Source organism: Geotrypetes seraphini, chromosome 8 (genome assembly GCF_902459505.1).
Source record: "Geotrypetes seraphini chromosome 8, aGeoSer1.1, whole genome shotgun sequence".
Lineage (NCBI taxonomy): Eukaryota > Metazoa > Chordata > Amphibia > Gymnophiona > Dermophiidae > Geotrypetes > Geotrypetes seraphini.
The window spans coordinates 33,299,623-33,324,089 of record NC_047091.1 but is presented as its reverse complement, the minus strand read 5'-3'; the positions used below and the strand labels follow the sequence as shown (position 1 = coordinate 33,324,089).

Genomic DNA, 24,467 nt, shown 5'->3' with positions numbered 1-24,467 from the left:
CATTTATTCTTAAAGTCTGGCACGCTGTCTGCCTTGATCACCTGCACTGGAAGCTTGTTCCAATGATCAACCACTCTCTCTGTGAAGAAATACTTTCTGGTGTCGCCATGAAATTTTCCGCCCCTGAGTTTGAGCGGGTGCCCTCTTGTGGCCAAGGGTCCCTTGAGAAAGAAAATATCATCTTCCACTTTGACACGTCTCGTGAGGTACTTAAATCGATCATGTCTCCCCTCTCCCTACGTTCCTCTAGAGTGTAGAGCTGCAATTATTATGAATTTTAAGTCTTAAACTAAACCAAAAATGGAACTTTATTCAAACAAAATCCAGATCACAAAAAATAAAATATCAAATTGTATATCATATTAAATTTTATGTTAATAGTTATTTTATTTAAGAACTGATTCAATCCAAGTATACATTTAAAACGAAATAGTAGATTAGAAGAATTTCTTTCTAAACTTTTTCACACAGAATTCTTCTATAAGTTCATCAAAATCTATTTTTCTGAAGGTCTCATTTTCGATGCACAAAATACTCAATGAAGACAACCTCGACTGGGTCATTGTGCTTCTTAATTGATTTTTGATATTTTTAAGTCTTGAAAATGACCTTTCTCCAGTACAATTAGTGACTATTAAACTGAGAAACAGCCGTAAGATTGATTCCACATTGGTGAAGGCCACTTGAATATTTTCTTTGAATATTATTTAATACAAGTCTGTATGCGCAATGTGGAATTTTTTGAAGGTTTATGTGTTTGTCTCATCTTTTCTAATAACATTAACACGTGTTTCATATTATCGAACTAACACGAATATAACGAATGTCGGGATATCAATAGGTCTGTTCGTTTGTCTGTTCCAATCTACACCAATCTGCACTTTATTTATGCAAGAACAAACCAGAGCTTAGTAGCATAAGGCACGTCAATATTTGCCATAGCAATCAGTGAACGTATGAACTATACTTTGGTGCAATCTAGTATATACAAACGAACAGACCCAATGAGCAGAACGCGTTGATCTTAACCAATACATTTTTATGTTTGTTTATTAGTCATATGCGTAGAATTTCTCCTTATTTTCGGTTCAGTGTTTTAGTGTTCACTGTTTTTAGAATAGTGTAATTTTAATTTTGCTAACAATTTGAATGTAGGCCCCTCTTGATCTTGAGGCCCTAGGCTAAAGCCTAGTTAGCCTATAGGAAAATCCGGCCCTGGTTGCGGAGCCATGAAACTTACAAGTTATTATGCACTTTTCATAACACTTTTTGTTTCATTTAGTTTCAAGGCTCCGCCTCCTTCTCTTCTTGGTTGGACTGAGAACTTTTCAGCGGCCCCTCATATACAAATAGCAGAACGGAATATATGGATTACGTTAAACATTACTGACAACCATTAGCTTAAGGAGGTGCCCACACTGGCTAAATATTGAGCCCAGAGATAATAACCAACTTGAGGCACAAACCCTCAGATTCTATGAAGGTCACCCACATTTTATTGACACCAAATTGTTGGCGCATTTATAGAATCTGGCCCAAAGTGGGAAATGCTGAACCATCACCTCTCCCTCCCCTCGCCTGCAGAGGTCGCAGTCTTGCACCACAGTGCATGGGCAACACTGCAGCTGAAGCAGGTGTAAAAGTATATGTTGGACATGAACCACAGAAGTGCAGCATTTGATTACCTTCGCGCCCTCTCGTTCTTTCGCAAGACGAGTTTTCTTTGTGATTACGTGAATTTTCAATAAATAATGTTTCAGACGATGCGCAAAGGTCAATTTTGCAGTCCCTGGACTCAACGCGGCCTACTTTTCATCATGGATAACAGTTTGGGCGCAGTGTGTGGGGGAAGGGGAGAAAGAGGGGGCAATGATCCTTCCTATGGAAGTACGAATGTATCAGAAGTTTCCGCTTAAAATATTTCACCTTAGAGGACCTTCAAAAACATTTTACAGTGTGACCTAAACTCAGATTAGGCTTTGTTTATGTGTAGTATGTCTTTTGTGTGATATCAAAATGAATCCTAAATGTGAAGAATCTGTTCCTTTAAATTTCCTGGGTGATATAACTGCAATAAAATAAACTTGGCTACACATTTCGCAGTGCTTTCCATCTCTCTGGAACTGGCGATAAAGAGATGCATTCTATTGTTTGTGCCGGGTGGTTTATGCTCCAGAAGAGCCCAGAGTGACTTTTCGAGTGACTGACGGACCCTACAAGAGCACATGTCCGGGTATATCCGGACGTGTGGCAACCCTAACTAGCATGCACCGCAAGTTAGTAGAAGGACCCCTTGGAAAGGAGAGAAATGTCAGGAAGGAAATAGCTGGGAAAGCCTTGATGGGAAAAGGCTGGGTGTCCCTCACATCCTACTGAGGCCCTGATGCTCTAAGGTCCATGATAAAAATCCTTGTAGTGCCGGTATATTGTCGAATTTCAAAATGAATTTCAAAGAATTGCCCGTGGAAATCCCATCCGATCAGTTGTTATAGAAAGCTGCTGTCACATGGGCAGATGTGTCCACAGAGAGAGGCATAAATGTGCACATGCGTCAGGAAAAGCTATATCATAGGCACGCCTTATCATAGGCGTGACTTATTGTAGCACGTCCGTCAATCCCACTGGGGGAGAGGATGGAAGCCATACAAATGTGAGAATGTGGGATATACGTATATATATATACGTATATATATATATATATATATACGTATATATATATATATATATATATATATATATATATATATATATACTAGTTTTTTAGCCCGTTACATTAACGGGTGCTAGAATAGATGTGTAGACTTAGGCATTTCTTTCTTTCTTTCTGTATGTCTGTCTCACTCCCTGGCCTCGTCTGTCTTTTTTTCTTTCTGTCTCTCTCCCCCTATCTGTCTTCCCTTCTCCCTTCCTTTTACCTCCACCATGTCCAGCAGCACCCCTTTCCTGCTCCCCCTGTTCAGCAGTAGCCCTTCTCCCTTCCCTGCTCCCTGTCCAGCATCCGCTAGGCCGGGCAGCCTCTGGGCTTTTGCTAGGCTGGCCCACCTCACATTATCGAAGTGGGCTGGCCTAGCAAATGCCCCACGGCCGCACAGCTCCGTGGGAGTGACAGAGTGGGACCAAGCATCAGCGACGGAGGAGGAGGCCGAGAAGCAATAACGCCAAATCCAACACTATCCTCTCTCAGCAGCAGGGGCCCTTGGTTACTGAGTTCGGGCCCCCCAGCGAGGCAGCAGGTCAGTATAGCGGTGTTGGGGTCTTGGAGTTTGTCACTGCCTTTGGTTAAAGATGAAGCCAGTGGGGGGGGGGGGGGTGAGGAAGGGGGAAGGGCCCATCTGGCTGCCGAGGCTTTGTTCCTGTAGCCATCTTTCCTCTCGGGGCAGGAACATTGCTGGGGAAACTGCTGCACTCGACGCAAACCGCTGCAGGGTCCTACTGCGCATGCAGGGGCACGGAGCCAGGGATCATGGCCACATGGAGATTGAAGTGCGCATGCGCTCTAAGGGTTTTATTATAGCGGATATATATATATATATTCTACACTGCTATGGCAGGGCCCTTGTCCACATTTTTTTTCTTAACTTTTAATAAACATGCGTGAGACGCTCCTGTAATACCTGTGTATATTACTTGGTCCTCAACTCTCTAAAAGTATGATGATGATAAAGGTATTTTTTGAACCCACATGCAACCCGCAGCCCAAACCTGCTGGTATATGCTTCTAACGGATGCGCATGAGATGCGCCTTTGACACACGCGTATGAGACGTGCTTCTAACACGCGGTTATCGACACCACCGGCACCTCCAGACCCGCCATTAAATATGGAGCATTAAAGGCCGGCGCTTCGTTTTGTGACCCATCGGGCAATGTCTGGGCATCAGCTGGAGGGCTCCTTTTAATATTGATGAGCTCGTTGTAATTCATTTCCATAAGATAACTGGAGGCTGCTATAAAACCAGGGAAAGACTGTGATTAGTCCATTTGTGCATCAGTAGCTGTAATACTTTGTCACTAAACGGGTTAGATCTAGTTTGGCGACGGATCGTTAAAAGCACAGCAGGCTCAGAGCATCGGGGCCCGAGTCAGGGCAGGGTTCAATCTGACAAGTGAAAAGGCAAGAGGACCTCTCCGAAACGACAGTAGAATTAGAACATTAGTCAGAACGAAAGAAGAACTGGTAATTGCATTCTATCGATGGCTTGCCATTAGTGCCCGCACTTTAAAAATAACAAACAGACCTCCCCTATTCCATGGCAGGGTTGAAGGGAACGCTGAAAGCAGATGTCGGCTAAGGTTTATATCCTACTTGCAGACTTTGGGGGGGGGGGGGGGGCTGAGTTGGGTGGGAGTTATTTTGGGACATCACAGAATTTAATCTCTGGGAGTACATCCAAACCCTACTGTGATCCAAGATGCCTGCATGGGTTGGTGGGTGGGGCCCAGGGATACAGATGGAGCCCTGCAAAGTCTTGCCATGCCACTTCTCCATTCCATCAGCATAGAGATCTGTAAAAAGAGTATGTTTTGGTGACAGTGTTTAACGCATGAGCGTTAAAATACCGGACTACTCATGCACTGTCTGTCAATTGTCATGGCCCTAGTGTTAGGCTGGCGTTTCTGAGCATTGGGAGGGGAAGGGGTAAAACGTGGACCTCGCAGACCTCATGGATCTTAACTGCACGTCCTTAAAAAACTTCATTTATTGACAGATGAGGTTTCAGATTTCATGTCTGCAGGTCCGCGTTTTAGCCCCTCATTCCACCGCTGTAAATGTTGCCGTTTCTGACCCCACAGATCTGTGCTGACAGTCTTATTAATAATAATTAATTTGAGGAAACACTTCAGCTAAAGGAGGCCTGCGTTTTACCCCAGAGCTGCGGCAGGAAAATGTATTTTTGCTTGGTTCAAACTGGTCTCGAACCCAGATCAGCAGGGCCCAAGATAGCTACCCGAACCTCCAAGATACTTTGATAGCTTGTGAAATGGCAAAGTTTTGCTACTTTTAGTCTCAGCATAGGTCATGGCTCTGGCAGACCTTCATGGCAATTTAGCTCTGACAAAATCCTAATGCTTCTCCCTCCCTATGCTGAGACTACAAGTGGCAAAACTTTTGCCCAGAGGTCCGTGCCACTTTTTTTATTTTTTAGGGGGGGGGACAGGGTACTAATACAACAAGAAAAAGTCAAAGAAAAGATAAAGGAAAGATTCTCAGCTCGCCTTCGCAAACCTTGTTTCATTCCTTACTGTTTTAGGGATACATTCCTCCTCAAAATCTTAGGAATGAAACAACGCATAAAGAATAATACTATTTCTCCTCATGAGCAACTAGGAATTGTTGCAGTTGAATGGGATCCCAAAAAACATATTCAACATCATGTAATTTAATTAAACATTTGCAGGGAAATTTTAAATAAAAAGATGCCTCTAGAGCCAAAACTCTAAGCTTTAACTTCAAAAACTCTTTCCTTCTAAATTGAGTAGCTCTAGAAACATCAGGAAAAATCCTAAGTCACCACAAAATTTAGATAACCTATTTTTAAAGTAAAGTTTCATGATTAACATTTTATCTATCTCACTCATGCATGTTATCACCAGGGTAGACCGACTCTGAACCACATCTTGCCACTTTTAGTCTCTGGGTTCAAGACCAGCTTGAACCAAGCAAAAATACCGCAGCTCTGGGGTAAAACGCAGACCTCCCTTAGTTGAAGTGTTTCCTGCAGACATGAAATATGAAACCTCAGCTGTCAATAAATGAAGATTTTTTTTAAGGGCGTGCGGTTAAGATCCGTACGGTCCGCGTTTTACCCCTTCCCCCATTGGGAGAGCTCTGAAAAGCATGAGGTGATGACGCTGGTAGTGCTGTCATGGCTAATCAAGGCTTATTCTTAGCAAAATATCAGAAAGCCGTAGCAAATGACAGGCGGACCAGCTGCTCTGCTCTCACTGCTGCGGCAATGGCAGCAGCAGGTGTGGCTGAACATTTATAGGAAGGATTCGTGATCTCTGCCTCTCTAATTTATTCCCAAGGAACCAATGAGGCAACTCCATGTATCAGCTTATTGTGATATATTTTTTGACCTAGCGGCTTTTTGCTTCCTGTTCAGTCACAGGCAGGGCCAGGATCTAGATCCCTGACCCTACAATAAGACTATCCCAGGAATTCTCCACCCCCACCCCCACCCCCACCCCACAAATATTGCAGTGACAGTTCTGAGCTGGCTGGATTCCAGTCGCAAGGACTGCTTCTAATACCTTGCAGCTTTGGGTGCTATGTTAGACATCAGAACATAAGAATAGCTTTACTGGGTCAGACCAATGGTCCATCAAGCCAAGTAGCCTGTTCTTACGGTGGCCAATCCAGGTCCCTAGTGCTTGGCCAAAGCCCAAAGAGTAGCGACATTCCATGCGGAATCCCCAACGAGTGGCAACATTCCATGCTACCGATCCAGTGTCTTCCCCCATGTCTTTCTCAATAACAGGAAATTATCCAAACCCTTCCTAAAATCTGCTACGCTATCCGCTCTAGCAACGCGTTCTGAGTGAAAAAAAATTTCCTCCTATTGGTTTTAAAAGTATTTCCCCGTAACTTCATCGAGTGTTCCCTACTCTTTGTCATTTTTGACGGAGTGAAAAATCGATCCGCTTGCACCCGTTCTACTCCACTCAGGATTTTGCAGACTTCAATCCTATCTCCTCCTCAGCCGTCTCTTTTCCTCCTTATGAGCAGGCGGTAGATTTTTAGCTATAGCGGTAAAACCCGTAGCGCAACTTCGTAAAAGGAGCCCTAAGTTTTGTAAGGAATGATAACTTATTTAATTTTGTTGACCTTTCAGCATTCACATCCAGGGTGGGTGGGAGGGGGAGGGCTTTGCACTGAAGTCTAATTCAGGGAACATAGGTATCTTCCTTCATTAACTTTGATTTTAAAGACTTAATCACTTTGGAATTCCCATTTATTAATGGCCCAGCCACTGTTTTCAAAGGGTTTTTATTCATTAAAAACTCAGAAGAGGTCTTAACCGCCTCATTCAAAGAAACAAACAAGAAATCCTATCCCAATGAGTGTTTGCAATCAAAGAGACAAAACTCACCTGGATTGTGCTCGTCTTGGTGCATCGTGGCTCAAGGGTCGGTTCCCATTTCAGCATTAGAAGTATTAGAATGGAAAGGGGGGGGGGAAGGATCCTACTATCTCTCTTATCCGAAATAGCTCAACATTATGGCAAGAGGTTTGGCAGGGTGCCCCCTATTCCGTGGAAAGTGCCCTGATTACCCAGCATCCATCTGTTTATTGTCAGCACCTACCAAGTATCTGTTGAGGTACCAGGCTGCTCCGAACAAAAGATAATTCCTTGCCTCTGACGAAAATGAATTTTAATGCTCTTCCCAACCTCCCCCTACCATTCCTCTTCTTCCTCCAGATTATTCTTTTCTCCCTTTCCTCCATCGCGTATCCCTTTCCTCCTTATCCTATTGCCCTTCCTAACTCTTCCCCCCTTTCCTCCTTCATGCTTCCCTTATCCTGTTCTTCCCCCCCCCCTTCTTCTTTTCTCCCTTTCCTCCATCGCGTATCCCTTTCCTCCTTATCCTATTGCCCTTCCTAACTCTTCCCCCTTTCCTCCTTCATGCTTCCCTTATCCTGTTCTTCCCCCCCCCTTCTTCTTTCTTTCTGTCTTCCCTTTTCTCCTTTCTCCTTCTTCCCTTCTGGTTTCTCTCTCCCTTCCCTCTCCTCCCCATCCCCATCTCTTACTGTTCCATCCACCAGCCCTGCACAGCCTGTGCAATCCAGCCATTGCTTTTCTCTCTCAGCCCTACGAGGACCGCTGCTGCCTCTCCCTGGGCCCTTATTAGACTGTTATAGCTCCTCAGCGGGAAATTACTGTAAATAGCTAAATTGCCTTTCATAAGTGACATACCAGCATAACAGCTCACAACAACATAGGGGGACAGTTTTGTAAGCAGGTGGCTGTTTTTAGATGCCAAGCAATGAGCCCCTAGTCTTGAGTACCTGGATAAATTCATGTAAACTGTTCTCAGCTCCCCTGGGAGAACAGTATAGAAAAAGGAATACATAAACAGTGAGAAGAGTTTCAGCCTTTGATTAACCAGAGCTGGTATTGTGACATCATAATGCCTCATTCCACCAATAAGAGTCAACCTCATCAGTGAGGTCACAATGGCTTGATTGTCCTATACTTGGCTCACTTTTGCTCTATCTTGATTTCTAGAGTGGTGCAGTGGTTAAAGCTACAGTCTCAGTACCCTGAGGTTGTGGGTTCAAATCCACACTGCTCCTTATGACCCTGGGCAAGTCACTTAATCTCCCCATTGTCCCAGACAGGTTGTGAGCCCACCGTGGCAGACAGGGAAAAATGCTCCTGAATAAATTAATGTAAACCGTTCTGAGCTTTCCTGGAAGAATGATATAGAAAAATAAATAGTGTGAAGAGCTTCAATCTCTGGTAACCAGAGCTGGTATTGTGATGTCATAATGCCTCATTCCACCAATAAGAGCCAGCCTCATCAATGATGTCACAATGGCTTGATTGTACTATAATTGGCTCACTTTTACTATATTCTGGTTTCTAGAGTGGTGCAGTGGTTAAAGCTACAGCCTCAACACCCTGAAGTTGTGGGTTCAAACCCTGACCTGCTCCTTGTGACCCTGGGCAAGTCACTTAATCCCCCATTGCCCCAGGTACATTAGAAAGATTGTGAGTACCTGAATAAACTCATGTAAACCGTACTGAGCTCCCCGGAGAGAACGGCATAGAAAATTGAAGAAATAAATATTACTTCCCTGTCATTTTAAAATGACAGCACAGCTCTCATAAGTCTGGCCCTGCTGACACAGCCTAGTATATGCAGCTTGGCTAATTATCAGAAGCACCATAACATCCCAGGCAGGGTGGAAGCCCGTACAGTTGTGAATTGTGAAAATACAGAGACCAGTTTCTCTGTTTTCACTTACAGTTGCTTCCATTGGCAGTTGTCACTTCTTGAAATAATTTGGCAAAGCTACGCACAGGACTAACGTGTGTGCTATGTTAAGTCCCTGGCTTTGGCCATTGTGCTACAGCTCCGATCTTGTAAGATGCTAAATATAAAGCCCTGCTGGGGTGGTTTTTTTTTTTTTTTTTTTGCTGTGGAACAAATTCTTGCAGGGGACGGTCATCTTTGCTAATGTCATTGGCTGGGGCGAGGGAGAGGGAGAGGCAGCTTCGTGGGTCCTGTCTATCCCTCTCTTGCTTTGGGGGGCGACTAATATCCCAGACATTCTTCCCTGGCTGGTTCCCACTTTTCGGTAAGTAGGCTGAATTTTCACATTGATTATTTTTTTTCCAGCGATTGCAAGAAACCAAACCCCCTGTCCTTTAAATCTGACGCCCTCCCCCAACACTCTTTTCTCGATCATATTCTCTGGAGCCCATTTCTCATTTGGTTTTCATGCAGAAAACAAACAAACATTGAAAAGATTTTCTTCTTAATTGACTTTAAGACACTGGAAATTAAGGGCAAAGTTTGTTTTTTAACAGTGGCATAGTCTGAAGGTTCATTTGCTGGGGGGCAGATAATAATAATAATAATTTTATTTCTTATATACCGCTATACCATAAGTTCAAAGTGGTTTACAACAAGTTACATACAATGAGAGTAAGAGATGTTTACAACAAGAAGTAAGAGATGTTTACAACAAGAAGTAAGAGATGTTTACAACGAGATACATACAATGAGAGTAAGACATGTTTACAACAAGAAGTAAGAGATGTTTACAACAAGAAGTAAGAGATGTTTACAACGAGATACATACAATGAGAGTAAGACATGTTTACAACAAGAAGTAAGAGATGTTTACAACGAGATACATACAATGAGTGTATGAGATGCAAGGGGAACAGAAAAAGTACTTTCTGGGATACAAATTGCAAATGGAAGAGAACCAAGATGGTTTGAATCAAAAGGAAATATCTAGTCAGAGATTGGGGTGCAGGGGAAAACAATTTGGGTGGAATACCTTTACAAATGGGAAGAAGGATGAGTTAATCTAAAATCAAGAGAGTTGGGGATTGGGATGAGGATAGCTGAGGGGGATTGGGCAAGAATTGGGAATTAGAATTTGTTAAAGAGAGTGATTTTCTGAAGTCGGCATAAGAAGTGGCCTCGAGAATGGGTTTTACGAGCCATGCGTTCAGAGAGGAATGAACAGGGCTATGCGATTCGTACCTTATCCACCCCCTCCTTGACTAACGCATAGCGTGCGGGTTTTAGCGCCAGCGCTAAAACACACACTACACGTTAATAAAGGAGGGGGCAGTTTCTTATCAACGAGATGGCTATAATGGGTGCACTGGAAAATTATTCTGCAGTTTTCTATCTTCTGTCTTGTATACAGAAGTCTTGAAATGTGTGTTTGTTTGTTTTTTGCAATAACAGTAAAGGTACATGAAACATGCCCAGTGATTTCTTCCTCGGATTTTGCCAGGTGCGAGGGAAAATTTAAAAATAACCCGTCACAGGCTGAATTTAAGAGGGTTTTCGACAGCTGCGGAATGGTGGAAGGGATGCTTTAAGTTGTGTCTTTTGAAACGCAGGAAAAGAATCCAAAGTGTCCCTTCCAACTCGTTTGCCAACTCTTCTTAGGGATTTTAACTCTTAGGACAATTCATTTCTCTGATGTTAGAAGACATTTTGCTAATGGAGTGCACTGATTGACAGAGGACAGAGAGCTTGGAGCTGATCCACACTGTGGTCTGACCGGGATTTTGCTTCAGGCCAGAGAAATGAGACCATTACGAGCTAAGGCAGCTGCCTGGCAGAAGGAGATCTCCCCAGTAAGGAATGAGGAGTGTAGAATATCAACTGATGGGACACTCCGAAAATTGGGACTCTGAATCCGGGGAGCTAGAAAGAGACAAGGCCCAAAATAGGATCGTGAAGGCAGTGGCGGAGGCGTCCACCGGTTAAAGCACCAGGCTGAGACTCAGGGCAAATCAGTATCCATAATCCTCGCTTTCTTCCCCCCACCTCCCCCCGACACGCCTTGGGCAAGTCATTTTGACCTCTGTTACCTTAGAGACAATTTAGGGCTCCTTTTACTAAGTCATGTTAGCGTTTTGAGCGCATGCTAAACCCGTGCTACGCGGCTAGAACTAATGCCAGCTCAATGCTGGCGTTAAGGTCTAGCACGGGCAGCAATTTAGCATGCATATTCCATGCGTTAAAGCCCTAACGCGACTTAGTAAAAGGAACCCTAAGACTATAATTTAGGCACTGATTTGTATGTCATTTTGAGCTTGCATTTGGAACGAAAAAAGTACAGTAAAATCTCGGATTGTGAGTAACTTGGCGTGCGAGTTGTTTTGCGAGACGAGAAAAAACGTTTTGTTAAATTTTAACGTGATAAACGAGTGATGTCTTGCAATACGAGCACATATACGCGCGGCACGTCATCGCAACTGAGCCAAAGACGCTGCGAGGTCTTGCAATACAAGTACGCGTTATATACGCGCGTCACGACTGAGCCGACGGTTCTTCTCTCTCTGACGCGGGAGTTTTTGGGTTGTGGAACAAATTGTCTGCGTTTCCAAGGTTTTACTGTAATTACATTTGAAACCCAACTTCCTGCCTAACCTGGTGGATCCTGAAAGATGTTATGTTATGTTGCTCAGGTTTTCTATTCCGCCTTTACCCATTCCGTTCAAGGGCGGATTACATTACAAGAGGTTGGGTCAGTTACCCAAGAAGTTACAATGGACAGTTTGACATGGACATTCAATAGAGTTGCTCGTACAGGTAGACCAATACAGTTATTAATGCAGTTAGGTCATATTTACAAAGACATAGTTACTAGTTCAAGTAGGTTATCCGTTGGCTCATCGTTATGTCCCAGGAGTTACATTAGACCAGGGGTCTCAAAGTCCCTCCTTGAGGGCCGCAATCCAGTCAGGTTTTCAGGATTTCCCCAATGAATATGCAAGAGATCTATGTTCATGCACTGCTTTCAATGCATATTCATTGGGGAACTCCTGAAAACCCGACTGGATTGCGGCCCTCAAGGAGGGACTTTGAGATCCCTGCATTAGGGTGTCAGGTCAAAAGCGTGCCACGACAAAGGCACGCCCAGACAATTGAGCGCAGCGTGGAGGCGCGCGCCACTCTAAATTACTGTTTTTAGGGCTCCGATGAGGGGGGGTGTGGGGGGGTAACCCCCCCACTTTACTTAATAGACATTGTGCCGCATTGTGGGGGGTGTGGGGGGTTGTAACCCCCACATTTTACTGAAAACTTAACTTTTTCCCTGTTTTTAGGGAAAAAGTTCAGTTTACAGTAAAATGTTGAGGGTTACAACCCCCCAAACCCCCCATAACGCCGGCGCGATGTCTATTAAGTAAACTGGGGGGGTTCCCCAACAAAACCCTCGTCGGAGCCCCTAAAAACTGTAATTTTGTGCGGCGCGCACCTCCGCGCTGCGCTCAATTGTCGGCGCGCGCTTTTGTCTTTCGCGCCGTTGTCTATGAACCCTGCATTAGACAGTTTAGAAATGGGCTTTTACAATTATGATTTCAGTTACTTCCGGGCTGACTTGGTACAGAAAAGCTTTTAAAAGTTTTCTAAACCTGAGATAGTAGTTACAAGATCATAGTGTAAGCCACAGTTCTTCAACCGCCGGTCCGCAGACCGGTGCCAGTCCGCAGAAAATTTCTGCCGGTCCGCGCAGGGCCGGCGAGATCAAGTCGGCAGTTAAATTTCCTGCCGACTGCGGTTCCTGCTGACTAATGTTCCTCCCAGCCTCAGGCGATCAAGACAGGCTGCAACGTCGGGGCCTTCCCTCTGTGAGTCTCGCCTGTTCAGAAACAGGAAGTTGAAACAAAATAGGCGGGACTCAGAGAGTGAAGGTCCCGACGTCGGCAGCGTGTCTTGATCGCCACCCCTGCCGAGTTGCTGAAGAGGGCCGCGGGGAAATTGCGATTAGACTGGAGAGAGCTTCAGATTCAGGTGCAGGTGGAGGGAGATGGTCAGCGTGTGCGAACAAGATCCTGGGGAGCCTTCATAGTGACTTCCTCCCCTCCCACCAGCTCTCCTATTTGCCAGGGCAGTGATTTACCGGCATCTTCCTGCAGGCAAGTACCGAGAGCTGCTGGAAGGGGAGGAAGCCACTGTAGGAGGCTGGGAAGGTGCTGGAAAAGGGAGAGCTGTTACTGGACTTGAAGGAAGTTAGAAGGAGAGATGCTGCTGGGAGGGGAGGAGGGAAAGGGATGGGAAGAAAGTTAATGTTGGATAGAGGGAGGAGGGAAGGGAGAAGAAGGAGAGATGCTGCTGGGAGGGGAGGAGGGAAAGGGATGGGAAGAGAGTTAATGTTGGTTAGAGGGAGGAGGGAAGGGATAAGAAGGAGAGATGCTGCTGTGAGGGAGGAGGGAAAGGGATGGGAAGAGAGTTAATGTTGGATAGAGGGAGGAGGGAAGGGAGAAGGAAAAAAAGGAAGGAGGGTAGGGAGAAAGAAAAAAGGAAGGAAACAGCTGGCAGGGAGATTACAGGAGGGGAAGGGGGTCAGGGTGGAATGGAGAGATCAGATGAGAGAAAGGGGAGAGAGAGGAATGAGAAAGTAGAGAGACATTGATGCTGGAAAGGGGGTCAGCAGAGAAATGAGAGAGGGATAAAGATGCTAGACCTGGTGTAGGAGAGATAAAAATGAAGAAGGCAGTGAAGCTGGAATGAATGATGTAAAAAGGAGAGAGGAGGATGGACAAGGAAGAGGGGCATTGAAAGAAGTCAGATACATATGGAAGGGGGAGAGGGCAGACATTGGATGGAACGGGCAGATGGTGGAAGGAAAAGAGTGAAAAGAAGATGAAAGCAGAAACCAGAGACAACAAAAGGTAGAAAAAAATAATTTTATTTCTATTTTGTCATTAGAATATATCAGATTTGAATTATATATCCTGCTAGAGACATAACTGGGGACTGCAGTATTCTGTTAGCATGATATTTCTATGTAGCATTCTATAATAACTTGGCTTGTTCAGTTTTCTTGATAGTAGAGGGGATATATGTGAAGGGGAGGGGAGACAGGGGTTTTGTTGGTCCGTGCTCTGTATATTTGTATTTATAAAATCACAATTGTTCAGAATATTGTTTCTTTTTATACTTTAATAAAATACATTCAATATAAAATCATAATTGCGGCTTGTGCAGATGGGATCAGATGGTTTGCGGGGACCGAGCTCGCGGAGATGGGGCGTAAACGGGATTTTTAAATTTTAGTCCTAGTAGTTTGCCGGTCCACAAAATAATTATTTTATTTCTGCCGGACCACGGGTGCAAAAAGGTTGAAGAACACTGGTGTAAGCGATAGTTGGTTCCAGTGTGTTGCTAATTGATATTGGATGGATAAAGTCATTTGCCTGGTAGACTTTATATTTATTGCGTGCTGGGAATTTTAAGTGGAAAAGATTTCTGGTGGAATATCTGTTGGAGGCATCCTGGAGTAGGATGGTCAACTCTGAAAGATCTAATCTAAAGTCTAGCCTTGGGGTCAGTATCTGCATGTCATTAAATAATTTACGTAGAAAATCCAGAGCATGGTACCAGGGGAACAGTTACTCAAATGTGGCAAAGATTAGCAAATGCAGATATTTTGGAGAAGGAAATGGTAGTAACGATGTGTGAATGTATGAAGGCAACGATTTTATGCATTACATAGCAGTAATTAGCCACCTAGGCCATTTGCATAGCTCATTAAAGTGGCCATTTACTACAGAGCAGAGACTTGCATGAAGGGGGACTGCAAGAATCCCACAGAATCCCCAAGATTCGCATGTGTATGGAAGAAGTTGCCGCAGGATTCCCACAGGGATGGAAGAAATTGCTTTGGTATTACCGCGGGAATGTAGTCAAAATCGTTGGCGGTTCTAGAATGAGGCTTGGAATGTATTGTGAGAGGAAACTAGAGCACTGGAATGAGGCTCGGACCACTTTTTTGGTTGAATCATGAATACCATCCCCCCAAACAGCATGCAAGGATGTTGGAGTTGGGAGGAAACAGATAAAAGCATTGACTCCGGGGGATAGAATGGATTTTAGCAGGTACAGGTGGGTTTGGGTTAGATTCCATTGGGGATGGGCAGGGTTGGGTGAAATTTCTGTCCCGGTGCAACCCTCTACTACCGAGTATTACAGAGAGACCATAATTGAAGTACTTTTAAAGTGTTACATACTACAAGGCATTGGCAGAGGCATAGTAAGGAGCGGGGCAGACCACACCAGGCGCAATCCACAGGGTTGGGGAGGGGACAGGCACCCCCCGCATGCCTGTTTAAATGTTTACCTGCACAAGCAGCATCTTCCACCTGCTGCTTTCGCTGGCCTCGACTCCCTTCTGATGTCACTTCCTGGTGGCGGGACCAGGGCATGACATCAGAAAGGAGCTAAGGCTGGCACAAGCGGCCGGTGAATTTGCAGCTTATGCTTGTGAACCTTTCAAGAGGTATGGGGGTGGGGGTGGAGAGGAGAATAGGTGTCAGCATCCCCCCCCCCAGTGAAGATGGCGGAAAAATGAGTTCCTGCGGGGATGGGGAAAAATTTGTCTCCTTGTCCTTCTCTAGCTGTCTCTATGATCCAGCTGCTGCCCCTCCCCAAGTCTTTTCTGTCCCAAGACGGCGTGTGTTAGAAGAAAAAGAATTGGGTTTCGTAGTAGTTTTGCTCAACCAGTGTAGGTGTAGAAATGTACTTAAAATCTTGCTTTACAAGCACTTTACTACTGTTAATGCAAACTGTGCTACATTTAAATCAGCTGCTTTGCATAGTTTTTGCATGTTCGCTGCTCATCTACATTTTTACTTGCTTAAATATGCATTAACCAATCAATTAATATGCGTTTCTCATTAATATTTGACTTCCATTGTGATGCTCCGGGCAAGGAAGCAAACACAAAACATCAAAGCGCTATAGTGAGAGAGGATTTTCAAAGTTTGCAGGTAATATATAGAAATTAAACAAAAACATAAAGGAAAGTGAAACCCTGCAGCCTATTTCCCTGGCAGTTCCTTGTGTGGTGTTTGTTAATACACTTAATTTGTTGAGACTTGATCATCCCATCCCATCCCGTCTTTGGTTCATCCTATCCTGTAGTTAAATGGCTTCCGTCACCATGGCAACGAGGCACCAGGCCTACCACAGTGAAGAGGAGCAATCCGACCAACTCAAGCACAGCCTCCAAGTTGCCTCTTCAACTCGCAAGAGGAAATTCAAGACTAGGTGAGTCAAAACCTCCCTGGTAATGTCTTTACTAAGAAGCATGTGACATTGGTATAGGCCGAGGCTAGCTGTGTGACCCAATGGGGGACCGCAAAGATCTTCAGGCTTTGGCAGCCATGATTCAATTACCAGGCAACGAGGAAGCCAATTAACTACCTCAATGTTATGCAATATGTAATTTGTCTATAGAAGTTTTTTGGGGGAGGAAATTTGTTTTATCATGTATAGCTGTGGTTTCTAAACCTGATCCTGGAGGCATCCCAGCCAGTCAGGTTTTCAGGATATCCGTGGTGATATGAGATAAATTTGCATGTACTGCCTTCCCAAATGCACTAAAGCTTTGTGAAAAGGGCCCTAAAGTTTCCTAGATAAAACATCTTTGGAAAATCCACTGAAAAAAACCAATTCCATTACAGAACCAGGAGGCCAGTCTAGATATTACTGGTTTACTGGAGAGTTTTTGATATTATTTTGAGTACAGCTACCCTTATTGCTACATTTGTGCTAGAATAGGATAGGAATCGGATACTGCGAATGTATTTCAGATTTAAAGACATAAAATTTATGGGTAATTTAGTTTTGATATTTCCTGACCTTTGTAGGTCCACTCAAAAAACCCCTGGTATTGGACCTCAAGGGGGCTTTTTTTCCCTTGAAGTTCCCCTGCAAATGTATTATTAAAATAGAGGAGAAATCTTTTGCATTCTGTAATCCTGAACATTTGAAAAATTTCTTAGAAGCAAGGAAGCCTTCAGCCCCAATAGCAATCTCCACCCCTTCAAATGTGAATTCAGTTGAAATTAATGAAGCTTAACAGGTCCGCCAGTTGTAAATCTAGGCTTTCCTGATAGTTTTTGCATTATTTCCTGTCTTTTCAAACATCTTGCCCCAGTTCTCTTATATGATTTCCTTTATAATGAGTTTTAATAGAGTTACTAAGGCCCTCTTTTACAAAGGTGCATTAGTGCCTTAACGTGCAGAATAGCGCGTGTGCTAGCCGCCTCCTCGTGAGCAGGCGGTAGTTTTTCGAGTAGCGCACTATAGCGCGCGCTAATCCGGTGCGTGTGCTAAAAACGCTAGCGCACTTTAGTAAAAGGAGCCCTAAGTGTTTCAGAGCGGATTTAGCACACGCTAAATCAATGCATGTGCTAACTGCTAACGTGTCCATAGGATAACATGCATGCGTTAGCGTTTAGCACGTGGTTAGTGCATGCTAAGAAGCTTAGCGCACCTTTGTAAAAGTGGGGATAAATGTTAAATTTAATGGATATTGATTATTTCTATAATTTGTTCCAATTGTAACTATTTCTTTGCCAAGATATATGCTTGTAAAAATTGAAAATTTTGATAAATAAAAAAATTTTTAAAAAAATCTTTGGAAAATCATTCCATCTGCAGGATAGTCAAGCAGTCACATCGCAAAAGTCTAATAATAATTATTTCTATAATTTGTTCCAATTGTAACTCTATTTCTTTGCCAAGATATATGCTTATAAAAATTGAAAATTTTGATAAATAAAAAATTTTTTTTAAAAATCTTTGGAAAATCATTCCATCTGCAGGATAGTCAAGCAGTCACATCGCAAAAGTCTAATAATTATTTCTATAATTTGTTCCAATTGTAACTCTATTTCTTTGCCAAGATATATGCTTATAAAAATTGAAAATTTTGATAAATAAAAAATTTTAAAAAAAGACTTTGGAAAATCGTTTCTTCTGCAGGATAGTCAAGCAGTCACATCACAAAAGTCTGCTTTATTTCTCGGCCATTTTAATAGAAAAGGTGTGGCTTCGGCAGCGGTGTTAATCCACTTGTCAAGGTAATAAGCAGAAATGAAACAAAAACATAAAGGGAAAAAAATGATACCTTTTTTATTGGAGGAAGAAGGAGTTACCTTCAAAAGCTAATCATAATCACCACCCCTCCTCCTCCCTTTTTACAAAACTGCACAAGAGGTTTTTAGCGCCTGGCAGCGTGCTGAATGCTCTGCGCTAATCCGATGGTCATAGAGTTCCTACGAGTGTTGGAACAACGGAGAGCATTCAGCGTGCTAGCTGGCGCTATAAACCACTTGTGCAGTTTTGTATAAAGGGGTGGGGGAAGAGATTAAGTTAGTCCAATAAAAAAGGTATCATTTTTTTCCTTTATGTCTTTGTCGTATTTCTACGTATTACCTCGGTCATTTTGGAAAGGTTGCTAAAGGTTACATGCAGGACCATTTGATTGTGGAAAATCTGAATTATGCTGAGTGGGCCCTTGTTTTGTTTCCTTTGCTTTACTTATCTTACCCTTTTCGCGACTTGCAAGCGATGAGGAAGTTGCCAGCGTGGAGGTCTCTGCGGTGGATCTGGCCTTAGGAAAAGCTGCGTTTGCTTTGGACACCCACTTGGAATCACCATGGTAGGTCATTAGGATTTGTTTCTTTTGAACCTGATGCTGCCTCCTTGATTCAAAGGTTTGTCTGCACCAACGCTTTTTAGAGACTCACAGGGGTCTGGGCCACTGCATATGAGGAGGTCCCAGAGACCCGGAACTCATAATTAAAAAAAAAAAAAGCAGATATGAAACAGTTGAGGCCGATTTTCAGTTGTAAAAATCTACAAACTTGTTTATAATTACGGAAAAATACTGTGGCCAAATTAGTTTTGTGTTCAGTGAAAAAAATTTTAAACCAACATTTTTTTTTACAAATAGAGGTCCGTTTTCTGTGTGAAGGCTGAGCCAAATGGCTCTGATAGGCCCTGGTCTGCGATAAGTCAAAGATGTGCCTCTGATTTCTGGAAGGTTCTTGAAGACGGAGTATAAGCAGGCAGGTGAACTCTGTCCTCATTCTTTAAAAAAAAATAAAAAACAACATGCACAACCTTCTACCCAATAGAGGCAGAGGTCAATGACGATATTCTCTCCTACAATGACGATATTCTCTCCTACTGAAAATGATCACAATTTACGCTGGGTTTTACTAAATGGCACTAGAGGTTTTTAGCGCATGCTGGCAAGGTAAATGCTCTGACACTCATAGGAATGATATAAGTATCGGAGTATTTACTCTCGTGCCCATGCTAAAAACCACTAGTGCCGTTTAGTAAAAAGAGCCGTTAAGAGTTTCCAGTTAGAAAATTAGAACAAATGCTTTTTGGATACACTAACGGCCTCTTTAAAAAGCTGTGCTAACGGCCCCGAAGCCCATAGAGATTTAAAGGGTTTCAGGGCCGTTGCCGCGCGGCTCTGTAAAAGAGGCTGTAAATAATAATAGAATACGAAACTAATTTGGCCACAGTATTTTTCCGTAATTATAGACAGGATTGTAGATTTTTATAACTACAAGGACCGTGTATCGGAGAAACACTCCTTCCTCAGGGGTCCGAGAAATCCTATGTTGCACTATTTGAGAGCCTTGTAGATAGCAATGAGGTTGAATCTGTGACCGCTCCTGGGTAACGAACGCTGAGCAAGGAGTGGAGGGTCCGGTCCCTAAGCTTAGGAGAGCCATTTTTTGGATTACGTTTTATTGACTTTCCATAAAATTCCTTCGACGTGTATATTTTACGGTTTGCTTCACTTTATCACGGCGGACCTGTTGGATTTTTCCTTGTTTTTGCTTGAGCCACTTTGATTGTAACCATATAAAGTCCCATCCTCCGTGTTTTATGTCACTGGTAAGTGTGTGGCGCAGAAGTTAAAGCTACAGCCTCAGCACCCTGAGGTTATATGTTCAAATCCCCGCTGCTCCTTGTGTCCATGAGCAAGTCATTTAATCCCCCCATTGCCCCAGGTACATTAGATAGATTGTGAGCCCACCAGAACCGACAGGGAAAACTGCTTGAATAAATTTATGTAAACCAGGGGTCTGCAAAGTCCCTCCTTGAGGGCCGAATCCAGTCGGGTTTTCAGGATTTCCCCAATGAATATGCATAAGATCTATGTGCATGCACTGCTTTCAATGCATATTCATTGGGGAAATCCTGAAAACCCGACTGGATTCGGCCCTCAAGGAGGGACTTCGGGGACCCCTGATGTAAACCATTCTGAGCTCTCCTGGGAGAACGGTAAAGAAAATTTAAAAAATAAATAAAATAAATGTTCTACTCCACTCCCCTCATTTTGTGTTTTCTAGTGGCTCCTGTAGTGGTTTTGTTATCTTTTCATTTTAATTTGTTCTACTGTCTTTTGTTATTATTGCAACTGCCGTGAGGTCTCTGGCGATAAAGGACTCAATTCTGTAAATGGTATCCAAATTTGGGCTCCCCCCCAAAAATGCCAGCTAAGAAGTCAAATTCAGGCACGTTCCGCCCCATTTTGTCCCACCCAACACCAGCCCCAGGCAAACCTCGTCTCTTCAGGCTGTGTCTGGAGTGCATCTGCACATGCGCAGACGCACTCCAGACTCGGCCCCGATCTCAACAGCTTTGCAAACTCCGGACAAAATCCCGGGCTTTGAGAAGCCGTCTGGACACGCCTCTAAAAAAGAGGGCATGTCCGGGTAAATCTGGTAACCCTAAGGGCTCCTTTAACTAAGCTGCTAACGTCAGCATTGAGCTGGTGTTAGTTCTAGCCGCGTAGCGCAGGTTTAGCACACGCTAAAATTCTGCGCGCACTAAAAACGCTATCGCAGCTTAGTAAAAGAAGCCCTAAGTCAACTTAGACGCCATTGAGCATGATTCTATAAGTCACACCTAGTGGTTAATTGAACCACATGGAGTAGCGCTGTTTATAGAATCTAGCTCAAAGTGCCCGGTCAGAATGAAATGAAATACAATGGCGGGTGTTTTTGGACGGTGTTTTCTAACGCAGTGTTCTTCAACCGCCGGTCCACGGTGCGATCGATGCGGCGTTATCTTTGAGCCAGCTCCCTTTTCCTCACTGATTCAGTGCACAAAGCCACGGGCAGCGGCTCCTACGGGCGTCCTGCGCCTGAACCGGAAGCCTTCTCTCTGACGTTACAACGTCAGAGGGAAGGCTTCCAGATGAGGCACGGGACGCGCAAGGAGATGCTGCTCGCAGCTTTGTGCACTGCATCAGTGAGGAAGAGGGAGTCGGCCTGAAGATAATACCGGGAGCGGCATAAAATGGCCAGGCGGGAGCAGGCTAGAAGGTAAGGCATGGAGGGAGGGAGACAACAAAGGTAGGGGGGAATGATTTTATTTTTGAATTTAGTGATTGAATTATGTTAATTTTGAGAATTTACATCTGTTGTCAGTGTGCTTTATGTAGTTTAATTTTGTGGTTAACCATTATGTGTTGTTAATAATATTACATTGTGTATCTGTGAAAAATGAATGGAAAAAATGGTGTTACATTAGTACTATTCTGGGGGCGGGGTCTGTGGTGGAGATTGGGTAGAGATGGGCGGGGTCTGGCCCACGACTTAGCCCAGTGTTCTTCAACCGCCGGTCCACGGACTGATGCCGGTCCACAGAATAATTATTTTATTTCTGCCAGTCCATAGGTGTAAAAAGGTTGAAAAACACTGTTCTAACGCATATCGATTAACGGCTGTAACAGAGATTTTCGTGTTCCAGGGAAATCAAGCTGAGAAGGGAAGCCATGCTTCTGGAGCTGGAGAGCAGGGGGCAGAAAAGAGCGGCGTTCGGAAACGAATGGGAGAAAGTGGAAAAGGAGTTTATAAGGACCAGTCGCATCTTCAGATCGAGAATGGATCGAAAAGCTCTTCGAAGGAAGGTCAGAATGGAGTTTCTCCACGATGGATTGGCCTGTGGAAAGCTATGCGGCTCTCTGGAGCCAACGGAAGATTGCAGGCATTGTGTGTTTAATAGCTCTCGTTAGGATGACAAGGTGGCCATGGTAGGTCTGCGACAGGCGCACACGGAAGGGATTAAATGGCAGATCCAACATATCGCCAGCGTTCTCAAAATTGCCATTATAGAAACTTTGGGGTTTAAAAAAAATTATTATTAGCTTTTATGCGTACTAAACTCCCAAGAAACTTTACAAGCAAAATAGAAAATTACACAAATAAAAATATTAAATTTTTAACATCAAACAACTAATTCAAGCCCCACGTCAAGAGGGTCACTTTAGAAATGAATAGCGAAAGAGTGATGAACACTTTGGCGATGTGCCACAGAATTCCACGGAACTCTCAATAGATGGATTGCAACAAGCAGAATCCCCAGATACCAGAAACAAAGCAATTTCAGTAGCAGGGGTGAATTTACGGAACAACCTGATTGGACAATTGAATGTTAGTGAACTTGTGGAAGCTTTCTTTAAATACTGTAGCTATGAAGCACTATTAAATCAAGAACAGCAGACCTAAGATGTGGATTTTATATTTTGTCAGTGATTTTTTTTTAATTTACATTTTATTGAAGGAATATACAATTATACAAAAAATATAATACAAATTAAACTTATAACAATTATATTCATAGAAATATTTATCAAACATAGTTCTATTATTCCTTCAAAATATATTTCCATATTATCTACAAAAAACCTTAATACATTCTCAAATTCAAACCCCCTTTTTCAAATCCTCAATTCCCTCCTCCTCCCATCCCTACCCCTTTTAATTATGTGTAAATCTTTTATTAAAGAAATAAAATAAGGCCCCCAAAAAACAACTAAACCCCCCAAACCAAATGGAAGTTGACAAAAATAAAGAACTGGAATTTTAAGTAAATAATCATAATTTCAATGTAAATCATTAAGAATTAAACTCCTTGCCTTAGGTGAAAGATTTTGAATATACGGATCCCAAATTTCCAAAAACATTACGAATTTTCCTAGCCGAACGCCTAACGTCCCAAGTCTCAAATAACAATAGACGATGAAACTGGCTCCTCCAATGCCAGAATCTAGGCACTTAGGGCTCCTTTTACTAAGCCACGTTAGGGCATTAACACGTGGAATAGCGCGCGCTAAATTGCCCCATGCACTAAACGCTAACGCAGCTTAGTAAAAGGATCCCTTAGGCTTTAAGCGGGCTATAAGATTGTTAAATCAATAGGAGGGCTGAGCTTTAATGGTATTGTTACAGGCTGAGGAGAAGATTCGGCAGGAGAAGGAGGTCCGAGAACTCTGCGCTGCCAGGGCTCCCATGTTCTGGATCCCACTGAGAGCCCACGGTGTCTGGGAGAGGATGAATGTCACGCTGTCCTGCACCGTCCGTGGTTCCCCTCCGCCTCACATCCAGTGGTAAGCTACCGTCTTGTTTACTCTTTCTGGGGGTAATTGTTCATGCAGAAAATGCATGTAAAACAAGTCTTGCACGCAGTGGCGTAGCGAAGGTGAGAGGTGCCCCCCCCACCTCCACACGCTCCTTTCCCGCTCCTTTCTGCCACGTGCTCGTCGCTTCCCTTCCCCCCGTACCTCTGTAACGTTCCTGGCGTGAGCAGCAACCTCCAAGCTGCTGTCTCGCGAGCGTCGGCTCTTCCTCTGATGGCGCGGGAACAGGAAGTGACATCAGAGGAAGAGCCAATGCTAGGGCAACAGCAGGTTGAGGGTTGCTGTTTGTGCCAGGAACGTTACAGAGGTACAGGGGAAGGAAAACAATACGCACGCGCAACGGTGACCGGTCAAGTGCGTGCAGGACATTGGCATGCCGACAATTCAGCCCCGACATTTGTGAGCAGGACACATGCACGCCGTCCTGTTCCTTCCGTTTTCTGCTCGCAGAGGGTGTGGGGGAGAAACCCCTCCACTGTCATTCAGGAGGGGTTTGGAACCCCCCTCTACACTTAGAACTCGATTACAACTCGCGCTCGTGCTCTGATGTGGGTATGGGGGGGACCTTTTACAATTACGCGCTCTTGTGCTCATAGGAGGGGCGCTCAATACCGACGCACTCTAAATTAAAAGACTGCCACAACCCCTCCACCACTACACTTACAATTGCACCCCAACAATTCTGTTCCCTTCATGCACACACCTGTCACTGAGCGGAATTGTCGGCGCGGCAATGTCCTATTTGCTAAGGTCGGTGTACCATACGCAACAGTGGGAGGAAGGGTAGAGAAGGAGTGAGGGTGTGGTGAGGAAGATGGGTGACTGCCCCCTCACCAAGATATCGGCCGGGGCAGACCACCCTCCTACCCCGCCCCTTACTAAATCACTGCTTGCACATGGAAACTGGCTGATATAAAGTTACATGTGAGTATTATAGTGTACCCACACCCACTGTTCCTTCTAAGCTGAGCAGCAGTCCTCCACCTACTGTTCTGCCAGTGGGTGGCGCTGTTTCATTA

The 24,467-nt window shown here is 44.0% G+C and overlaps 1 protein-coding gene across 1 annotated transcript in view; it reads left to right on the top strand.

Annotated features, from left to right (window-relative positions):
• Window positions 1–9,177: 9,177 nt before the first annotated feature.
• MYOM3 (myomesin 3) overlaps window positions 9,178–24,467 on the top strand; it is a 136,135-nt gene continuing 120,845 nt past the window's right edge. Inside the window, exons 1-5 of the mRNA XM_033954507.1 lie at window positions 9,178–9,306; window positions 16,131–16,256; window positions 18,565–18,657; window positions 21,780–21,939; window positions 23,261–23,418. Coding sequence (XP_033810398.1) covers window positions 16,135–16,256; window positions 18,565–18,657; window positions 21,780–21,939; window positions 23,261–23,418 — 533 coding nt within the window. The 5' untranslated portion in view covers window positions 9,178–9,306; window positions 16,131–16,134. The remainder of the gene's footprint in view (window positions 9,307–16,130; window positions 16,257–18,564; window positions 18,658–21,779; window positions 21,940–23,260; window positions 23,419–24,467) is intronic.